Source organism: Phyllobates terribilis, unplaced genomic scaffold (genome assembly GCF_046119375.1).
Source record: "Phyllobates terribilis strain yellow unplaced genomic scaffold, ASM4611937v1 Scaffold_9__5_contigs__length_417890890, whole genome shotgun sequence".
NCBI lineage: Eukaryota > Metazoa > Chordata > Amphibia > Anura > Dendrobatidae > Phyllobates > Phyllobates terribilis.
In genome coordinates, this window is record NW_027362769.1 from 82,206,497 (window position 1) to 82,223,073 (window position 16,577).

Genomic DNA, 16,577 nt, shown 5'->3' on the forward strand with positions numbered 1-16,577 from the left:
GGCAGTTTTTCAGGCCACAGACTGCGTTCTTCCAGGGGCAATGTTTTTAGCAAGTCTATCACCACCTGGTTCATTTTCTCACATAGTCCGTTGGTCTGAGGGTGATAGGGCGTTGTTCTTATCTTCCTGCAGCCATACAGATTGCAGAACTCTTGGAAGACCTCCGCTTCGAAGGCTGGCCCTTGGTCAGTCAACACTTGCTCCGGATACCCGTGTGGACGGCAGAAGTGCTGCTGGAAGGCTCTAGCTGCTGTTTGAGCTGTTAAGTCCTTGACAGGGACCACCACCAGGAACCGGGAGTAGTGATCTACGATTGTGAGGGCGTAGACGTACCCAGATTTGCTTGGAGCCAGTTTCACATGGTCCAGAGCTACCAGCTCCAGTGGCTGCCTGGTGATGATGGGCTGCAGAGGAGTCTTCTGGCTGGCACGGTCCTTCCTTCTTAGGTTGCACGGGCCACAGTCTCTGCACCACCTCTCGATGGCTCCTCTCATGCCTACCCAGTAGAACCGTCCACGCAACAGGAACTCCAGCTTCTTCCATCCAATGTGTCCTGCTCCGTCGTGGTATGCCTCCAGAACCATAGCAGCGTCTCGTCTTGGGACCACTACCTGCCAGGTCAGCTCATGTGTTCTAGAGTTGACCATTCTCCGGCACAGCTTCTCCTTGTAAAGAAACAGCTTACTTTTCTCTTTCCACAGTTGCTCGGTCTCCTCCGGAGCGTCTGGGTCAAGATGGGCATCAGCCTGTGTCAGCATTTCCTTCACCAGATGGACTGCGGGATCACTGTCTTGTGTCTCCGCCCAGCTGTAGTGGGGTAAGGGATTGAACGTAGCAGAGCGCCTGTCCCTTACACGGTGGGAATACAGGGTAATCCCATGACGGTGGAACACAGGGAGCTCGACTTCTTCCAGTTCTTCTGGATCTTCCCCTACGTCCGGTAAGTTTGGCATTCTGGACAGGGCATCCGCATTGGCATTTGAGCGTCCCGCCTGGTATTTGATGGTGAATTCATAGTTGGACAGGCGGGCCATCCATCTCTGCTCCAGGGCACCAAGTCTTGCAGTGTCCAGGTGTGTCAACGGGTTGTTATCCGTGTACACGGTGAACTTGGAAGAGGCAAGGTAATGCTTGAAACGTTCGGTCACTGCCCACACCACTGCCAGGAACTCTAGCTTGAATGAGCTATAATTCTCAGGGTTTCTCTCTGTGGGCCATAGTTTTCGGCTGGCGTAAGCGATTACCCGTTCTTTCCCCTGCTGGATCTGGGACAGTACGGCTCCTAGCCCGATGTGGCTCGCGTCCGTGTGGAGGATAAAGGGCTGGCTGTAATCAGGGTACGCCAGAATTTCATCCCCCGTGAGGGCCATCTTCAGCTGGCGGAAGGACTCCTCTTCCAGCTTTTCCCACCTGAAGGGCGGATTCTGGTTTTTGGCCTTCCTGGATTGACCTATCAGGAGGTCCTGCATAGGAGCTGCCATTTTGGTGAAACCTGGAATGAATCTTCGGTAGTAGCCTACCAACCCGAGGAACTGCCGCACTTCCTTTATGCTGGAGGGTCTTGGCCAGTCTTAAATCACGGTGATCTTATCGGGGTCGGGAACCACTCCATCAGCACTCACCACGTGTCCCAGGTACTGTACCTTTGGTTTCAGCAGGTGACACTTGGAGGGGTTCACCTTTAGGCCGCAGCTTGCCAGGGCGTCAAACACTTCTGCCCGGTGTTTCAGATGGTCCTCGTAGGTTTTGGAATAAACGATGACATCGTCCAGATATAACAGGACCGTCTCGAAATTCCGGTGTCCCAGACAGCATTCCATCAACCGCTGGAAGGTTCCTGGTGCGTTGCAGAGCCCGAACGGTATACAGTTGAATTCGCTGAGACCCATCGGGGTGATGAATGCAGTCTTCTCCTTGTCTGCCTCTGCTACAGGAACCTGCCAGTACCCGCTAGCAAGATCCAAAGTGGAGAAGTTAGCAGATTTTAATGCAGCTAAAGATTCTTCTATCCTAGGTAACGGGTACGCATCTTTGTGTGTGATACGGTTGACCTTTCTGTAGTCCACACACATTCTCATTGTGTTGTCCTTCTTTTTCACTAGAACTAGTGGAGCTGCCCAGGGGCTACAGCTGTCCCTGATTACCCCAGCCTCCTTCATGTCCCGCAACATCCCCTTTGCATGCTGATAGTGTGCAGGGGGTACAGGTCGGTATCTTTCCTTTATAGGTGGATGGTCTCCTGTGGGGATGTAATGTTCTACCCCCTTTACTCGCCCAAAGTCAAGCGGGTGTTTACTAAAAACTCTTTCATACTCCTGGACCACCCGGTAGACTCCCTGTTTTTGGTGTGAGGGAGTGGAGTCAGTACCCAAATGCAGTTGCTGACACCAGTCTTTCATTTGTTTCTTAGAGCCGATACCTTCCTCTGGTTGAGATGGAGGCAAGGGTTCTACGGCCTTTACAGAATTTTGGTTTATGGTGAACAATTTGGCTAGCGTGGCATACCGGGGCAGGTGTACTTCTCTCTCCCCGATATTTACGATGCGGACAGGTACCCTCCCATGACGTACATCGACCACTCCCCGTGCTGTCAAAACGGTGGGCCTACTGTCTGAGTAGACGGGCTCTACCATTGCTTTGTAGTCTCTACCTCTTAGACCAATAGCTGCCGGCACCATATCATCATCTCACTTTTCGGGGGCATGGCAATAGGGAACGGGTCACACATTCTCACGCTACCAATCTCACCACCAGATAATTCCACCTGTTGCCGTTTCATCAGTGCCCGGATCTCTTTTTGGAGGACACACTGCTGGCTGGAACTGGCGTTCTTAGCAACCTGCTGTAAAATGAGAAACACCTCTGCAAGACAATTTTCATTTACGTTAGTTCCCAAGGTTATTCTAGGGTGACTCTCATGACGGTCAATGTCCACAATAATCAGTCCTTGTGCCGCTAGTTCGACTTTACCGATCTTAATGGTCACCTCTTTGAATCCCACCTGCGGCACGGGCTGACCATTGCTGGCGATGATACTCAGGTCGTCATCTGGGTAGCGGGTTATGTCCGAGTCATTCCAGTACCGCTTAAAGAGCACGTACGGGATGGTAGTCACCTGTGACCCAGTGTCTAGTAGGGCACTCATAGGAATGCCATCCAGTACCACAGGCAAGACCGGACGTCCCCCTACGTATTTATCATGCCAGTTCGATGGGCCTGATGATCTTATGCCTGGGGGTTGGCCCTCTGCCCCAGGTTGTGCCCGTTTAAATGACAGTACCTTGCCATAAGTCTGGGTTGATTGCAGCGGCGGCAGATGGGTTGTCCGTCCTCATTGTATTTGTCGCTGGGTCTTCCTCTGGACGATGGGATCCTCCTCTGTCGGTGCCACGGGATGTCCTCCGGACTGGTGGCCAGCTTGATCCTTCCTGGAGGAGAGACCTGTAAAGACTGCACAGTTCGGGTTAGCGCGGCTACGATTTTAGTTAGCTCTTGGACCTGATGGTGCAGGTCTGTAACCGGGTTGTTGTCCAAAGCCTGCGCACCAGCTCCTACAGGCTCTGCAGACAAGGGCGCCGCCTCTTGATGATAGGTAATAGCAGGGCGCCGGTGGATTACAGCGCTACCCAGTGCCGGTTCTCGGAGCACCCGGATGGCCCTGTCTTTGAACTTTGCAAAGTCTAAACCAGGGTTCTGCAAGGCCATTGCACGCAACTGGGTTCGGTGGGCGTTGGACAGCAGACCCTCAATGAATTGCTCAGTTAACAGTTCATCTGCATTCCGCACACTGTCAGGGTCTGCCTGTTTAATGGCTCCCAGGGCCTCTTGCAAACTCAAAGCATAGTCTCTTATACTGTCTTGGGCTCGCTGCTTGCACCCATAAAATCTCATTTTGATCTCGGCTGAGGTGCGGGTATCAAAAGTGTCCTTCAGACGGGCCAAGATCTCCTTTACGGTCTCCTTGTCCCAGACTGACCAGGACTTTACTTCACGCTGGGCTGCGCCAGTTAGCTGGCCTATCAATATGCTCACTTTCTGGCCCTCCGTCAGGGGGTATACCTTAAATAGGCTGTACAGTCTCTCTTTAAAGTCGCTTAGGGTATGTGACTCCCCTGAGTATTGGGGCAGCCAGGCCGCTCCGGGGATGTAAGGCATTGTAAATGGCATTACTGCGGCAGTGGCCGCACTGGTGGTAGAGGGTCCCTCCGTGTCCGTCATCTTCCTCCCCCCTAGTTAAGTGTGGCCTACCTTCCGACGATCCTCTTCTGTAGGCCGCGGCTCCGCTGGTGCTGCTCCGGACGAGGACCTTGCGTCGCGTCCTGGTGACGTCAGCGTCGCTCTCTCTCCCTTCCAGGACCTTGCGCAGCGTCGGTGCGCGGGGCGGAGCTTCGGGTCTCGCGCGCTTTCGGTGTCCACGCCCCCCCTCTTCCCGCGCGGCGTCCAGAAGATGTCGTCCGATGGAGGGAAAACTACTGCGGATGGCGGGAAAACAGCTGCGGATGGCGGGAAACCTCTGAAGATGGCAGGAAACGGCCCCGGATGGCGGGAACCTTCACCACAGCAGGTATCACAGTCTTTTGAAGGCACGCAGTACCCGGTGGTTGCGAGCACGAAATCCTGCCGACTACGCCAAAGTTGACTCTCCCCCTGGGCCGTGTGTGCACGTGTGTGGGTTACCCGGAGCCGGGTCTCTGGGGGTTGTAGTCACCGTGGCGGCGACCCGGTCCCGTGGCTCAGGGTGGTCAAACCAGTGGCAGTCTTTATAGGGTTTTTGTGGTTTAATGTCTGACTACGCCACCCGTGGATTGCGGTCAGGGTGTACTGCCGCTGCGAGGCAGTCCGCTGACGCTGGTGTGGTGTGCGCAGCTAAAGATGGGATAACTCCCCACGGGAAGAGTATGGCCTCAGGGCAGGGAATGTGGATGATGGGAGTGATGGTGCATGGGCGTTCCAGTACTAGTAGTGCTGTATGCGGTGAGAAAGCAGGAACGACTCAGAGTCTTTGCAGTGCAGTTCAGGGTCTTTACTGATGATATTAAGGCAGACCCTCCCGGGAGTACTGGCTAGCATAAGGGGCCTGGTCAGTCTGCGAGCAAGCCGGAGTTCCACTGGCCAGGTGGAGTTGTAGGCCTCCCCGTCTATCTGCACTCTTCTTGGCTACCTTGCTGTTAGCCCACGTCCCTGATTATACCGTGTGGTGCTCACCCGTATGGCTGGTGACTTGGGGCCTTCTGATAGCCTCCGCTCCTCGATGGCGGTGCTCGTCCCTTCCTTGTGACTGAGCTTCTGGGCTTCTATGGCCAGAGGACCTGGAATCCACTGCCAGCTGGTTTCTGCTGCTGGACTGAGAGGTTTCCACAGCCTCGGACTCCGGTGTCCGGTACTTAGATTCTTCTGCCAGGGCGAACTCTGCTTAGCTCCAGACCCTGGCACTCAGCTCCTGCTCCTACAGAGCTCCTAGCTGTCTCTTGCCCTCTGTCTGGAACTTCACTCCAGGCTCTGTCTGTCTAACCCCGCCCCAGACCCAGTTTATATAGGGCAGATTCCTCCCCTCCCAGGTCTGGGCAGGAGGTGTTGCATGCTTAAGGGCTCCTGACCAGGAAACCTCCCACTTGCTCTCAGACGTAATATTTCTACTACTGTGGTAACCAGACCCCTGGGGTGCCACAGGTCAGCTTGTCAGCATTGTCAGTTGACAGGCGAGTGCGCTTATCAGTTATAATTCCCCCAGCGGCACTAAAAACACGCTCCGATAACACGCTAGCGGCAAGGCAGGCCAGGACCTCCAAGGTGTACAGAGCGAGTTCATTCCAAGTGTCTAGCTTGGATACCCAATAATTAAAAGGCACAGAGGAATCACGGAGGACGCTGGTACGGTCTACAAGGTACTCCCTCACCATCTTTTGAAACTTTCCACTCCTTGTGAGAGTACCCCGCGCCTCAGGGTCTGTCCGAAGGGAGGGTCTGAGAAAACTGTCCCAGAACATTGACAGTGTTCCCCTGCCTCTGCTGGATTGGAGTTGCGTCTCTCTCCTGTACGCCTTGGTTGGGCAACGAACTGTGACCTCTGCTGCTAGCATGTTCAGATGGGAATTTTTTTAACAGTTTTGCAGCAAGGGCCTTTTGGTACTGCCCCATTTTTGTAGACCTCTCCACCTCAGGAATAAGAGAGTGAAAGTTCTCCCTGTAGCGGGGGTCTAAAAGTGTCACCAACCAGTAATGACTGTAACCCAACATTTTGACAACGCGAGGGTCATGGTTAAAGCAGCGTAAAATAAAGTCAGCCATGCGTGCCAGACTGGTAACGGGCAAGACTTCCGTGTCCTCACCAAAATGACGACTGACCATGCTCTACTCCTCCTCCTCCTCCTCCCCCTTGTCCTCAGGCCACCCATGCTGAACCGACGGTATGACAGTTGTACAGGTACTACCGTCTACAGCGCATGATACAAGCTGTCAGATACACATGTCAGACAGGTACATATGTCTGACATCCAGGTCCACTCCTGAGGTCTTATGTGTGGAGTCTGACCTGAATATCGACGGCCTTGTTGCAGCTGGTACTCCACAACTGCTCTCTTCTGCTCACAATTCCTTTGCAACATGTGGAGGGTAGAGTTCCAACGTGTGGGGACATCACACACCAGTCGGTGTGACGGAAGCTGCAAACGCTGCTGCAACACAGCAAGGGCGGCGGAAGCTGTAGCCAACTTGTGAAAATGAGCTGACAGGCAGAGTACTTTGACGAGCAGATCTGGCAACTCGGGGTACGATTTAAGAAACTGCTGAACGACGAGGTTAAGCACATGAGCCAGGCATGGTACGTGTGTGATCTCGCCTCGCCTCAGAGCCGCCACCAGGTTACGGCCATTGTCACACACGACCATGCCTGGATGTAGGTTTAGCGGTGTCAGCCACAGATCTGCCTGCTCTTTCTCAGATGTCCACAACTCACAAGCAGTGTGAGGTTTCTCACCTAAGCTTATGAGTTTCAGCACAGCCTGTTGCCGCTTGGCGGAGGCAGTACTGCGGTGCTTCCAGCTTGTAACTGATGTGGTGATATCTGAGATGGAGGCTGAACATGAGGAGGAGGAGGAGGATGATGCACAGGAGCTGTACACTGTGGGGGCAACTCTGACTGACATAGGGCCCACAATCCTCGGTGTGGGAAGGATGTGTTCCGTCCCAAGGTCCGACTGGGTCTCGGCTTCCACTATGTTTACCCAGTGTGCCGTCAGGGAGATGTGCCATCCCTGGCCACAAGCACTTGTCCACGTGTCCGTTGTCGGGTGGACTCTCCCAGTAACTGAGTTGTTGAGGGCACGGCAGATGTTTTAGGACACGTGCTTGTGTAGTGCGGGGATGGCACACCGGGCAAAATAGTGTCGGCTGGGGACCGAGTACCGAGGGACGGCCACCCCCATAAGGCTGCCGAAGGATTCCGTCTCCACCAGCCTAAAAGGCAGCATTTCCAACGCAAGCAGTCGTGAAATGTGTGAATTTAGGACTGTGACCTGTGGGGCGTTAGCTGCGAATTTCCTCTTTTGTTCAAAGGTCTGGGATATGGACAATTGAACGCTGCGGTGGGACGTGGACGTGGACGTTGATGCTGTTTCTTGAGAAACTGCCATAACAAGTGAAGACTGAGAGGAGGGGGCACCTTTGCATGCAGTATGGACAGGGGATTGCCTTGCACACACAACAGGGGGTTCTATTGCACGCACAACAGTGGAAGAAGCAGTGGTGACACCCGCTGACACTGGTCATGGACCCTGGGGTTCTCCCCACAAAGTCGGGTGCTTTGCTGCCATGTGCCTGATCATGCTGGTGGTGGTCAGGCTGGTAGTTTTGTCACCCCTGCTGATGCTGGCATGGCAGGTGGTACAAATGGCCTTTTTGGGGATATCAGCAGAGTCTTTAAATTCCAGACTCTGGAAGACCTACAGGTTGTACTGACAACGTCCCTCATGTTGGTGTTACGGGGAACCGTTGCCTGCCTTCTGTGTGCGGCCACCACACTGCTTCTTCCTGCCTGTTGGGGTACTCTGCCTCCCTCACCCTGTGTGCTGCTGGCCTCGCTCTGCGTGTCCTCTTGCCATGTTGGGTCAGTTACTAGATCATCCACCACCTCCTCCTCTTCCACTTGCGCACAAATTGCCAGCGTCGACTTCCTGTGGCCGTGGCTGTTCAAATATTTGGGCATCGCTACATGGGATCTCCTCTTCCACCACTTCAAGCGGAGCAGGCGAGGGGCACAAATATGGAAATGGACCAGTGAACAGCTCTTCAGAGTGTTTAAGTGTGGGATCAGTTGACACTCGGCATGGTGGGAGGAAGGAGCATCAGGGTGAGGAGGAGTATGCGGTCGAGACTCACGGCTACTAAGAGTTGACCGTGTGGAAGACAGACCGGAGGGGTTGGTGCCCAGGTAACTGGAAGTATTATCTGCTATCCAATTAATAACCTGTTCACACTGATCAGTTCGCAATACTGGTGTTGTTGTGTGCTTCCCTAGTAATTCGGTCAAGAAGTGGGAGCGAGAAGATGTGGCTGTTGGTTGTGGCACATTTTCACCTTGGCCACAGCCCCGTCCTCTGCACGCACCATCACCAGAATGTCCAGTTCCACGTCCCTTGCCACGCACCTTGCCCATTGTAAAGAAAGTAAAATAGCTTACACTCGCACTATCAATGGAAAAAGGGTAATAAAAAGGAGATTAGAACCGTGGAAGAGGAAAACCACAGTTCTATTTCTCTGGCCTACACCCGACTCTTTTAAACAATCTGAACAATCAAGGAGAAACTATTACTGTTTTTCTTTACAGAAAAAATACCAAGAGCTGAATAATAGAGATTTTTTACCGTGGAATGGCAAAACCACAGTTATTGTTTTCTGGGGTATACCAGACAATTTTAAATAGATATATTTGCGGCTGAACAGTGAGCGACACACTCAAACTGTTTTTTTTTAGATACAAATGGCCCAAAAGTGGATAATACAGAGGTTTGACCCGTGGAACTGCAAAACCACACTTCTATTTCTCGGGCCTACACCAGACTATTTTCAACAGATATATTTGTGTCTGAAAAATCAGAGACACACTTACACACTTTTTTTTTGGGGGGGGGGGGACACCAAAAGGTTAATAAGACGGGTATTTTTACAGTGTGAAGGAGGAAAAAAAAACGAGGATTTAGATGAAAAAAAAAGGATTTTTCCTGGCCCCCGAGACCTGGAGCTAAGTCCAGCAATTTCAGCAACAGGAGCACATAGGACTGCAATGCAGCGTTTGCTGTTATAACCACTGCGTCTCCTATACAGCCTGCCTGCCTGATATCTGGGATGGATATTAGTCCTGAGAAGGACTGTTTGTTTGATCTGGCAGCCTTTACAGACCCTACACTAACTATTTTGCAGTATATATCTCTCCCTAAATCAGCAGCGCTGTCCCTACACTATCTGATCCAGAGCGACTGTGTCCAAGATGGCAGCGCCCAGTTTTAAATACTCGAGGTGACGCTGTGCGGCCAGCCAATCACTGTAATGCTCGCAAACAACATGGCTGCGGCATTACAGTGACTGGCTGGCAATCCCTGCATGTTCATTGGCTCTGTAAAGAGCGCCAAACATGCACAGGGCGGAGACCCGAGCTCCCGCACGAGTAACCCGGAAATGCTCGGTGCTCGTCGAACATCCCGAGTAGCGTGATGCTCGGGCGAGTACCGAGCAGTGTCGAGCATGTTCGCTCAACACTAATAATGACTACAATCCACAACGAAACTCCAAGGAGAATCTAGCCGACTGCTAGAATTCCAGACCTGAACAGAGGAATTAACTCTATCACCAGCAACTCTCTGTAGAAACTGAGTGTATTTAAAGATCCATCAAGGGTGTGTCAAATAGCAGCAGAAGGTGGAGATCACCGCTGGGTCCTAGTGAGGGAGGGATGATGAAAGGATCAAGAAGGTGTCTGCAAGGCCAAGCGCAGCGACCTTCTACAGCCGGATCCAGAATGACTGTCTGTCAAACCTGACATAGCCGTGACACCACCTTCCCCTTAAAAACCCATCATCTGGCCATGTACACATGCGGAATCATCCAACTCTACAATATTAGGTGCCAAATAACTAGATGCTTTCTGTAGCAATTTAGATCATATTAAAGTGCAAAGTTTACTAAGCACACATAAGTCTTATAAAGCATTTACTACATTTCTATGATGTTGCTGAATTTACCTTCTTGTTACAGATTCCGAGAGGTACTTGGAGAAGAGGCTGATTCGGCCCAAATGAGCATGAACATAAAACATTACTGTGTCCTTGCTTGCAAGCAATAACGTGGAGACCTGTTAGATGCAACTATTCAGAGTAGAGCGTTGTATTGTTTTTTCTTATAAATCCTGCATGAAGTTTCTATGCACTCCTGGACACCAACATTTACACGCTATAGGTAGACTTTTAACCCAATCCTGCCACGTCTAGTATTAGCATTTCTGTCATGGCAATTTTTTTTGTTGTATATTGGATGTGGGGTAAACTTTAGGATGACATGTTTTGAATTTAGATAGAAAAGAAAATACACATTCTGTACATTTTAAACTTACCGTAATTTCCCTGCCCTCGCAATAGTGATATCAAGTGAAAAATTAATTCTGACATTTTTTTTTAAATATCATAAAGAAATTTTCATAAACTTGTTTTAGCGTTGGGTGCAGTTCTGAAATGGCTTTCAGGGCATATATTTTATAAATACTCCATCAAAAGACAAGGAAAAAAGGCACGATCCTAAACCCACAATAATTGACACATTTTGATTAAAAAATATATTATTTAATTTCATTAACCCCTTCACCCCAAGCCTGTTTTCACTTTCCTGACCAGGCCAAATTGTACAATTCTGATGAGTGTCACTTTATGTGGTAATAAATCTGGAATGTTTCAACATATCCCAGTGATTCTGAGATTGTTTTTTCATGACACATTGTACTTTATTGTAGTGGTAAATTTAGATCACTATTTTTAGCGCTTATATGTGAAAGTATCAGAATTTTGGTGAAAATTTTGAAAATTTCCCAATTTTCACATTTTTTATTTTTATGCCCTTAAACCAGATAGTTATATCACACAGATAGTAAAAAATTACATATACAACATGTCTACTTTACATCAGCAAAACAGGATAAAAACATATTTAAAAAGTAGTGGGTAATAAAGAACCTTCTAAGAATATCTTAGCAAGAGACTTTCCAGCAGTGCAGCCAATTTTTAAACGTGTTTTTATCCTGTTTTGGTAAATTCCATCTGGCAGATTTTCCCCCAGCCACGAGACAGTGGCAGCGGCTATCTAAACCTTTAAAGCAGTTGTGTTTTCATACAACCACCCAAGGTGAGCAAACCTATTGTTTTTACTGTCTCCTATATTAAGGTTTTACTCTATTGTGCACTTCTCCCTTCAGTCACTGTTTCCTCTACTTTACATCTGCATCATTTTTGAAACATAATTTTTTATTGTTAGGAAGTTATAAGGGTTAAACGTTGATCAGCGATTTGTCATTTTTCCAATAAAATTTACAAAACCAATTTTTGTATGGACCACGTCCCATTTGAAGTAACTTTAAGGGGTCTATATGACAGAAAAAGTGACACAATTTTAAAGACTACACTCCTCAAATTGCTCAAAACCACATTCAAGAAGTTTATTAACCCTTCAAGTACTTCACAGGAATTAAAGCAATGTGGAGGAAAAAAATAAAAATGTTATTTTTTCCCATGAAAATGTTGCTTAACAGGAGAAAATGGATTATACAATTTGTTGTGTAATTTCTCCTGAGTACACCGATGCATCATATGTGGTGGAAAACTACTGTTTGGGCGCATGGCAGGTCTCGGAAGGTAAGGAGCACCATTTGACTTTTGGAGCGCAAAATTGGCTGGAATAGATAGCGGATGCCATGTCTCATTTGCAGAGCCTCTCATGCATTTAAACAGTGGAAACCCCCCACAAGTGACCCCATTTTGGAAACTACACCCCTCAAGGAATTTATTTAGAGGTGTGGTGAGAACCTTGAACCCGTGTGCCTCACAGAATTTTAAAAAATACATTTTTCTTGCAAAAATGTTGATTCAGCCCCAAATTTTTCATTTTCACAAGGGTAACAGAAACAAATGGAGCAAAACATTTCTTATGCAATGTCTCCTGAGTACACTAATATCATATATGATCTAGGGGTGTAGTGACTAGTGAGCATTTTTAACCTTCAAGCAATACACAGAATTATATAACATTGGGCTGAGTAAATTAAAAATTACCATTATTTTTCCCCTAAAATGCTGCCTTGGCCCCAAGTTTGTAATTTTCAAAGGTATAATAGGAGAAAATGAATGGTTCGATTTGTTACTCAATTTCTCCTGAGAATGCCAATACCACATTTGTCATCAAAAACTACTTTTGAGAGTGCAAAGCTCTGAAGGGAAAAAGCGCCATATTGGAGTTCAAATTTTGCTAGTGTGGTTTGAGAGTGTCATGTCACATTGGCAGAGCCCCTGAGGTGCCAGAGCAGCGGAACCCCCCATAAGTGATCCCATTTTAAAAACTGCACCCCCCCAATGAATGCATCTAGGGGTGCAGTCAGCATGTTGACACCACATGTGCCTCACAGAATTTTATACCATTGGGCGGTGAAGAAAGAATTATTACATTTTTACCAATAAAATGTTGTTTTAGCCTCAAATTTTTATAAGGGCTAATAGGAAAAAATGGACTTCACAGTTTGTTGGGAAATTTCTGCTGAGTGCGCCAATACCCTACATGTAATCGGAAAATACTTTTCATGCACAGTGCAAAGCTCAGAAGGGAAGGGGCGCCATATGATAGTGCAGATTTTTCTGTTGCTGTTTGCGGGTGCCATGACACACTTGAAGAGCCCTGGAGGTGCCAAAACAGCAGAACTGCCCATAAGTGACCCCATTTTACAAACTACACCTCTCAATGAATAGGTATATTGACACCACATGTTTGTTACAGCATTTTATACTATTGGGCAGTGAAGAAAAAAGAATTACCTTTTTACCAAAAAAAATTGTTTTAGCCCCAGATTTTACATTTTCACACAGGAAAGTGTGTAAAAATGGCACCATATGTGGCTGTACAGTACTGCTTAGCCACATGGTGAGACTCCAGAAGGCACTATTTGACACTTGGAGCACAGATTTTCCTTGAATAGTTTGCAGACTTCATATAGAGAGCCTCTAAGTGCCGGAAGATCAGGACACCCCTCAAATGTAAGGGGTAATGTTCCCATTTTGGAAATTATACCCCTCTGGGAATTATCTAGAGTTCTACTTTTCTTATACTTTCGGCCTCCCTGATGACTCCACCTCCTTATGAAGGCAGTTGCCGAAACGTGCTTTGGGGTGGGCGCCACTCGGAAGAGAGAGTCTTTTGAAACTGTAAATCCCCAGAATATCTGTACCATTATGCATTGAATATAATAGGTTGGCGAACATTACAAGGATCAGACAGTAATGCATGTTTGATAGCTATGCGCTATGTGAGCTTTGAGGACTGACCATGATGGTTGAATAATAATTAATATTGTGACATGCCTTAACATATGTCCCTGTATATGCTCTTTTTACCTTTACTATGATATATCCTTGATAAAACTGTTAGTATATCTTACTATGTGAACTTTGCTTTGCACTAGATCTTATATGCATATGCACTAGCACTTTATACACTCTTGTCTACTATGGGGCTATTACTCCTGCATTAGCATCACATACCATACATTAGCCTAACCTACAAGGGTTATGCACAAATGTGCAAATTCCTTTCTAACTCAACACACATAGACTCAATCTACTTGTTTGATCTAATCACTCCTTTCTGGACATCAGCTGACATATTCCCAGGCTGTGCTCCCTTGTATTTACATTGCTTTAATTAATTAATTTTTTTATGTCATTGTTCTGTTGTCCCTTTGTTCTCACCTGATTCAAATTAAAAATGATTATTTTTCACCTAATTTGATGTGTTGGGGACTTTATGGTCGGATTTTCTCCTCTTTTTTTGTCTAATTTATCTACAGATGTAGTGTTGATTTTCACTCCATGGATGTTTTCCAGAATCGAGCAGCAATGAATCTTGCTAAGAGAAAATTGCAAATCTGCCACTGTGTTGACCAGCATATTGTTGTGCCCAGAAGAGAGGCGGACATATCGCCGATGCAGCTGCACCGTGGCCCGGAGGTGGAGGGGGGCTGGCCGACATCCATGACTATTTCAGATGGATGTGCGGAAGCTCATTCAGCTTAAATGTATTGCAGTGCAGGGGGCCCTCTGGCTCTCTGCACTGCAATACAAGCCAATCAGAGGCCGGCAGCTGACATCGGCGTACCCACGACCATATGGCCTCGTGAAATTATGCGCCATAGTGTAGATGCCGAAGTCAGCTGTCGGATCCTGCTCCGGCTGCAGAAGAGTACTGCGCAAGAATGGTGTTTTGTTTTTTTAATATAGTGGAGAACAGGGAACATTATATTAGGGAGAGGCCCAGGATGGAGCACATGAACCCCAGGAAGGGGCCCAGGATGGAGCACATGAACCCCAACAAGGGGCCAGGATGGGCCACAACAACCCTAGGAAGGGGCCAGGATGGGACGCAATAACTCCAGGAAGGGGACTAGGATGGGGCACAATAACCTCAGGAAGGGACAAGGATGGGGCACAATAACCGCAGGATGGGACACATTACACCAGGAAGGGGTCCAGTATGGGTCATATTGTTACTGGAAGCCTGATTATTACCTGATAGCTTGCTCTCACATCCCCCATTTCATTATAAGACCCTGATAACGTCTTTTCCCACCCCCTAATTCATTTTGACATTATTCAGGACTTATAATAAATGTGTGTGTAGGGGGAGAGAACACAGGATAGATATTAATACTATGTGCACATGTTCAGTATTTGCTGCAAAAAATTCTCCTGCAAATCCTGATATGTTGGCAGGAAAAAACGCTGCATATAATAAGTGTTTTTGCCGTGTTTTTTTACATGTGTTTTTGTTGCGTATTTTCCCCACTCATTAGTATAGATTAAATACGCTGTAAAAATTTACATTATGCAGATTTTAATCTTCTGCAACTCTGCAAGGAGAAAATAAGCAATGTGTGCATGAGATGTCAGAAATCTCATTCACTTTGCTTGTACTCTAAAATGCTGCATATTTTCCACAACAAATCCGTGCTAAAAAGAAACAAAAAGAACGTGTGCACATAACGTTCAAATCAATTGGGGGGAAAGTCACACAGACTGATTAATTTAAAATTATTGGGCAGCGGAGATTATAGCTAATGGGGACACAGTGCTGTCTATCAGTTTATATTTTGAATGGTGCGTGGCTAATAGTATATTAATAGTGGGGTAGATATTTATATTCAGGGGCGCAGTGTGGGGTATTTTTTATTCAGGAGACAAATGTATATATAATGTGACATTGTTATTTTTAGGGCTGCGGTGATCAGTCTGACAAGACGAGTCATGGCCTGGAGATGTCGTCATGAAGGTCTGACAGGATGGAGAAGAAATAACAGAAAACTTCTCTAATAAGACGTCAGTGATCAATGGATGTAAGTATTTATTATTTATACTGTGTGACTTGGAGTAATCCTGTTATTTGTAAAATCCCTTAGGTCACATTTTCATATTCGTGTGAAATGTCCTTGTGCTGACATATTTTTTTATCGGATGACACACAGAGTTTCATAGATAAATTCACATATTTGTGAAAATCATGGATCCAAGAAAGAGATCTGTGAGACTCAAAACATGTCTATTTCTCATTACATCTTGAGAATCAGAATAGAACATATGCAATGGGTCTGTCTGCTGTCTAAGAAAGAAATCAGGCAGCACACCGACACTTCACACTGATACAAAAACGTAGCCTTATTATGTATAGCGCAGTCCCTTAGTGTACAGTGTACGTTCTTGTTATATACAGCGCCGTCCCTTAGTATATAGTGTATGTTCTTGTTATACATAAAGCCATCCTTAATTACATAGTTTTCATTTTTATTATATATAACAGTCTCTTATTACGTACCTAACTCTCTAGTCATGTATAATGCCGTCTCTTATTATGTAGCATCCTCTCTAGTTATATACGGGGGGGTTCTTTATTACATACGTCTTCTATTGTTATGTAAAGCTCCGTCCCATTATTACATAGTATCATCTCTTGTTATATATAGCACTGTCCCTTACATACCATATTCTTGTTATTTTTGTTACTCACAGTACCCTCTCTTTATTACATAGCCCTCTCTTCTAAGATATAAAATGACTGCTGATAGAGAAGCATCTGACCAGAAGTCCAGTACATCAGCTCTTCCATCAGAAAATAAGTTTTCCCATGCTCAATCAGCTGTCAGTTCAGTTTATATCTAACAAGAAAGGATGATATGTAATAAAAACAGGGTGTTATAAATAATAAGAGAATACGATATGTAAGGAATAGTGCTGTACATAATAAGAGAAAGCATTGTTTAATAAGGGACCACAATATACATAATG

At 47.0% G+C, this 16,577-nt stretch overlaps 1 protein-coding gene across 5 annotated transcripts in view; it reads left to right on the plus strand.

Annotated features, from left to right (window-relative positions):
- Positions 1-14,026, plus strand: part of LOC141161605 (uncharacterized) — a 273,682-nt gene extending 259,656 nt beyond the window's left edge. For all 5 annotated transcript variants that reach the window (XM_073646646.1, XM_073646645.1, XM_073646644.1 and 2 more), the window contains one exon: positions 10,249-14,026. In XM_073646646.1, coding sequence (XP_073502747.1) covers positions 10,249-10,336 — 88 coding nt within the window. In that variant the 3' untranslated portion in view covers positions 10,337-14,026. The remainder of the gene's footprint in view (positions 1-10,248) is intronic.
- Positions 14,027-16,577: the final 2,551 nt, after the last annotated feature.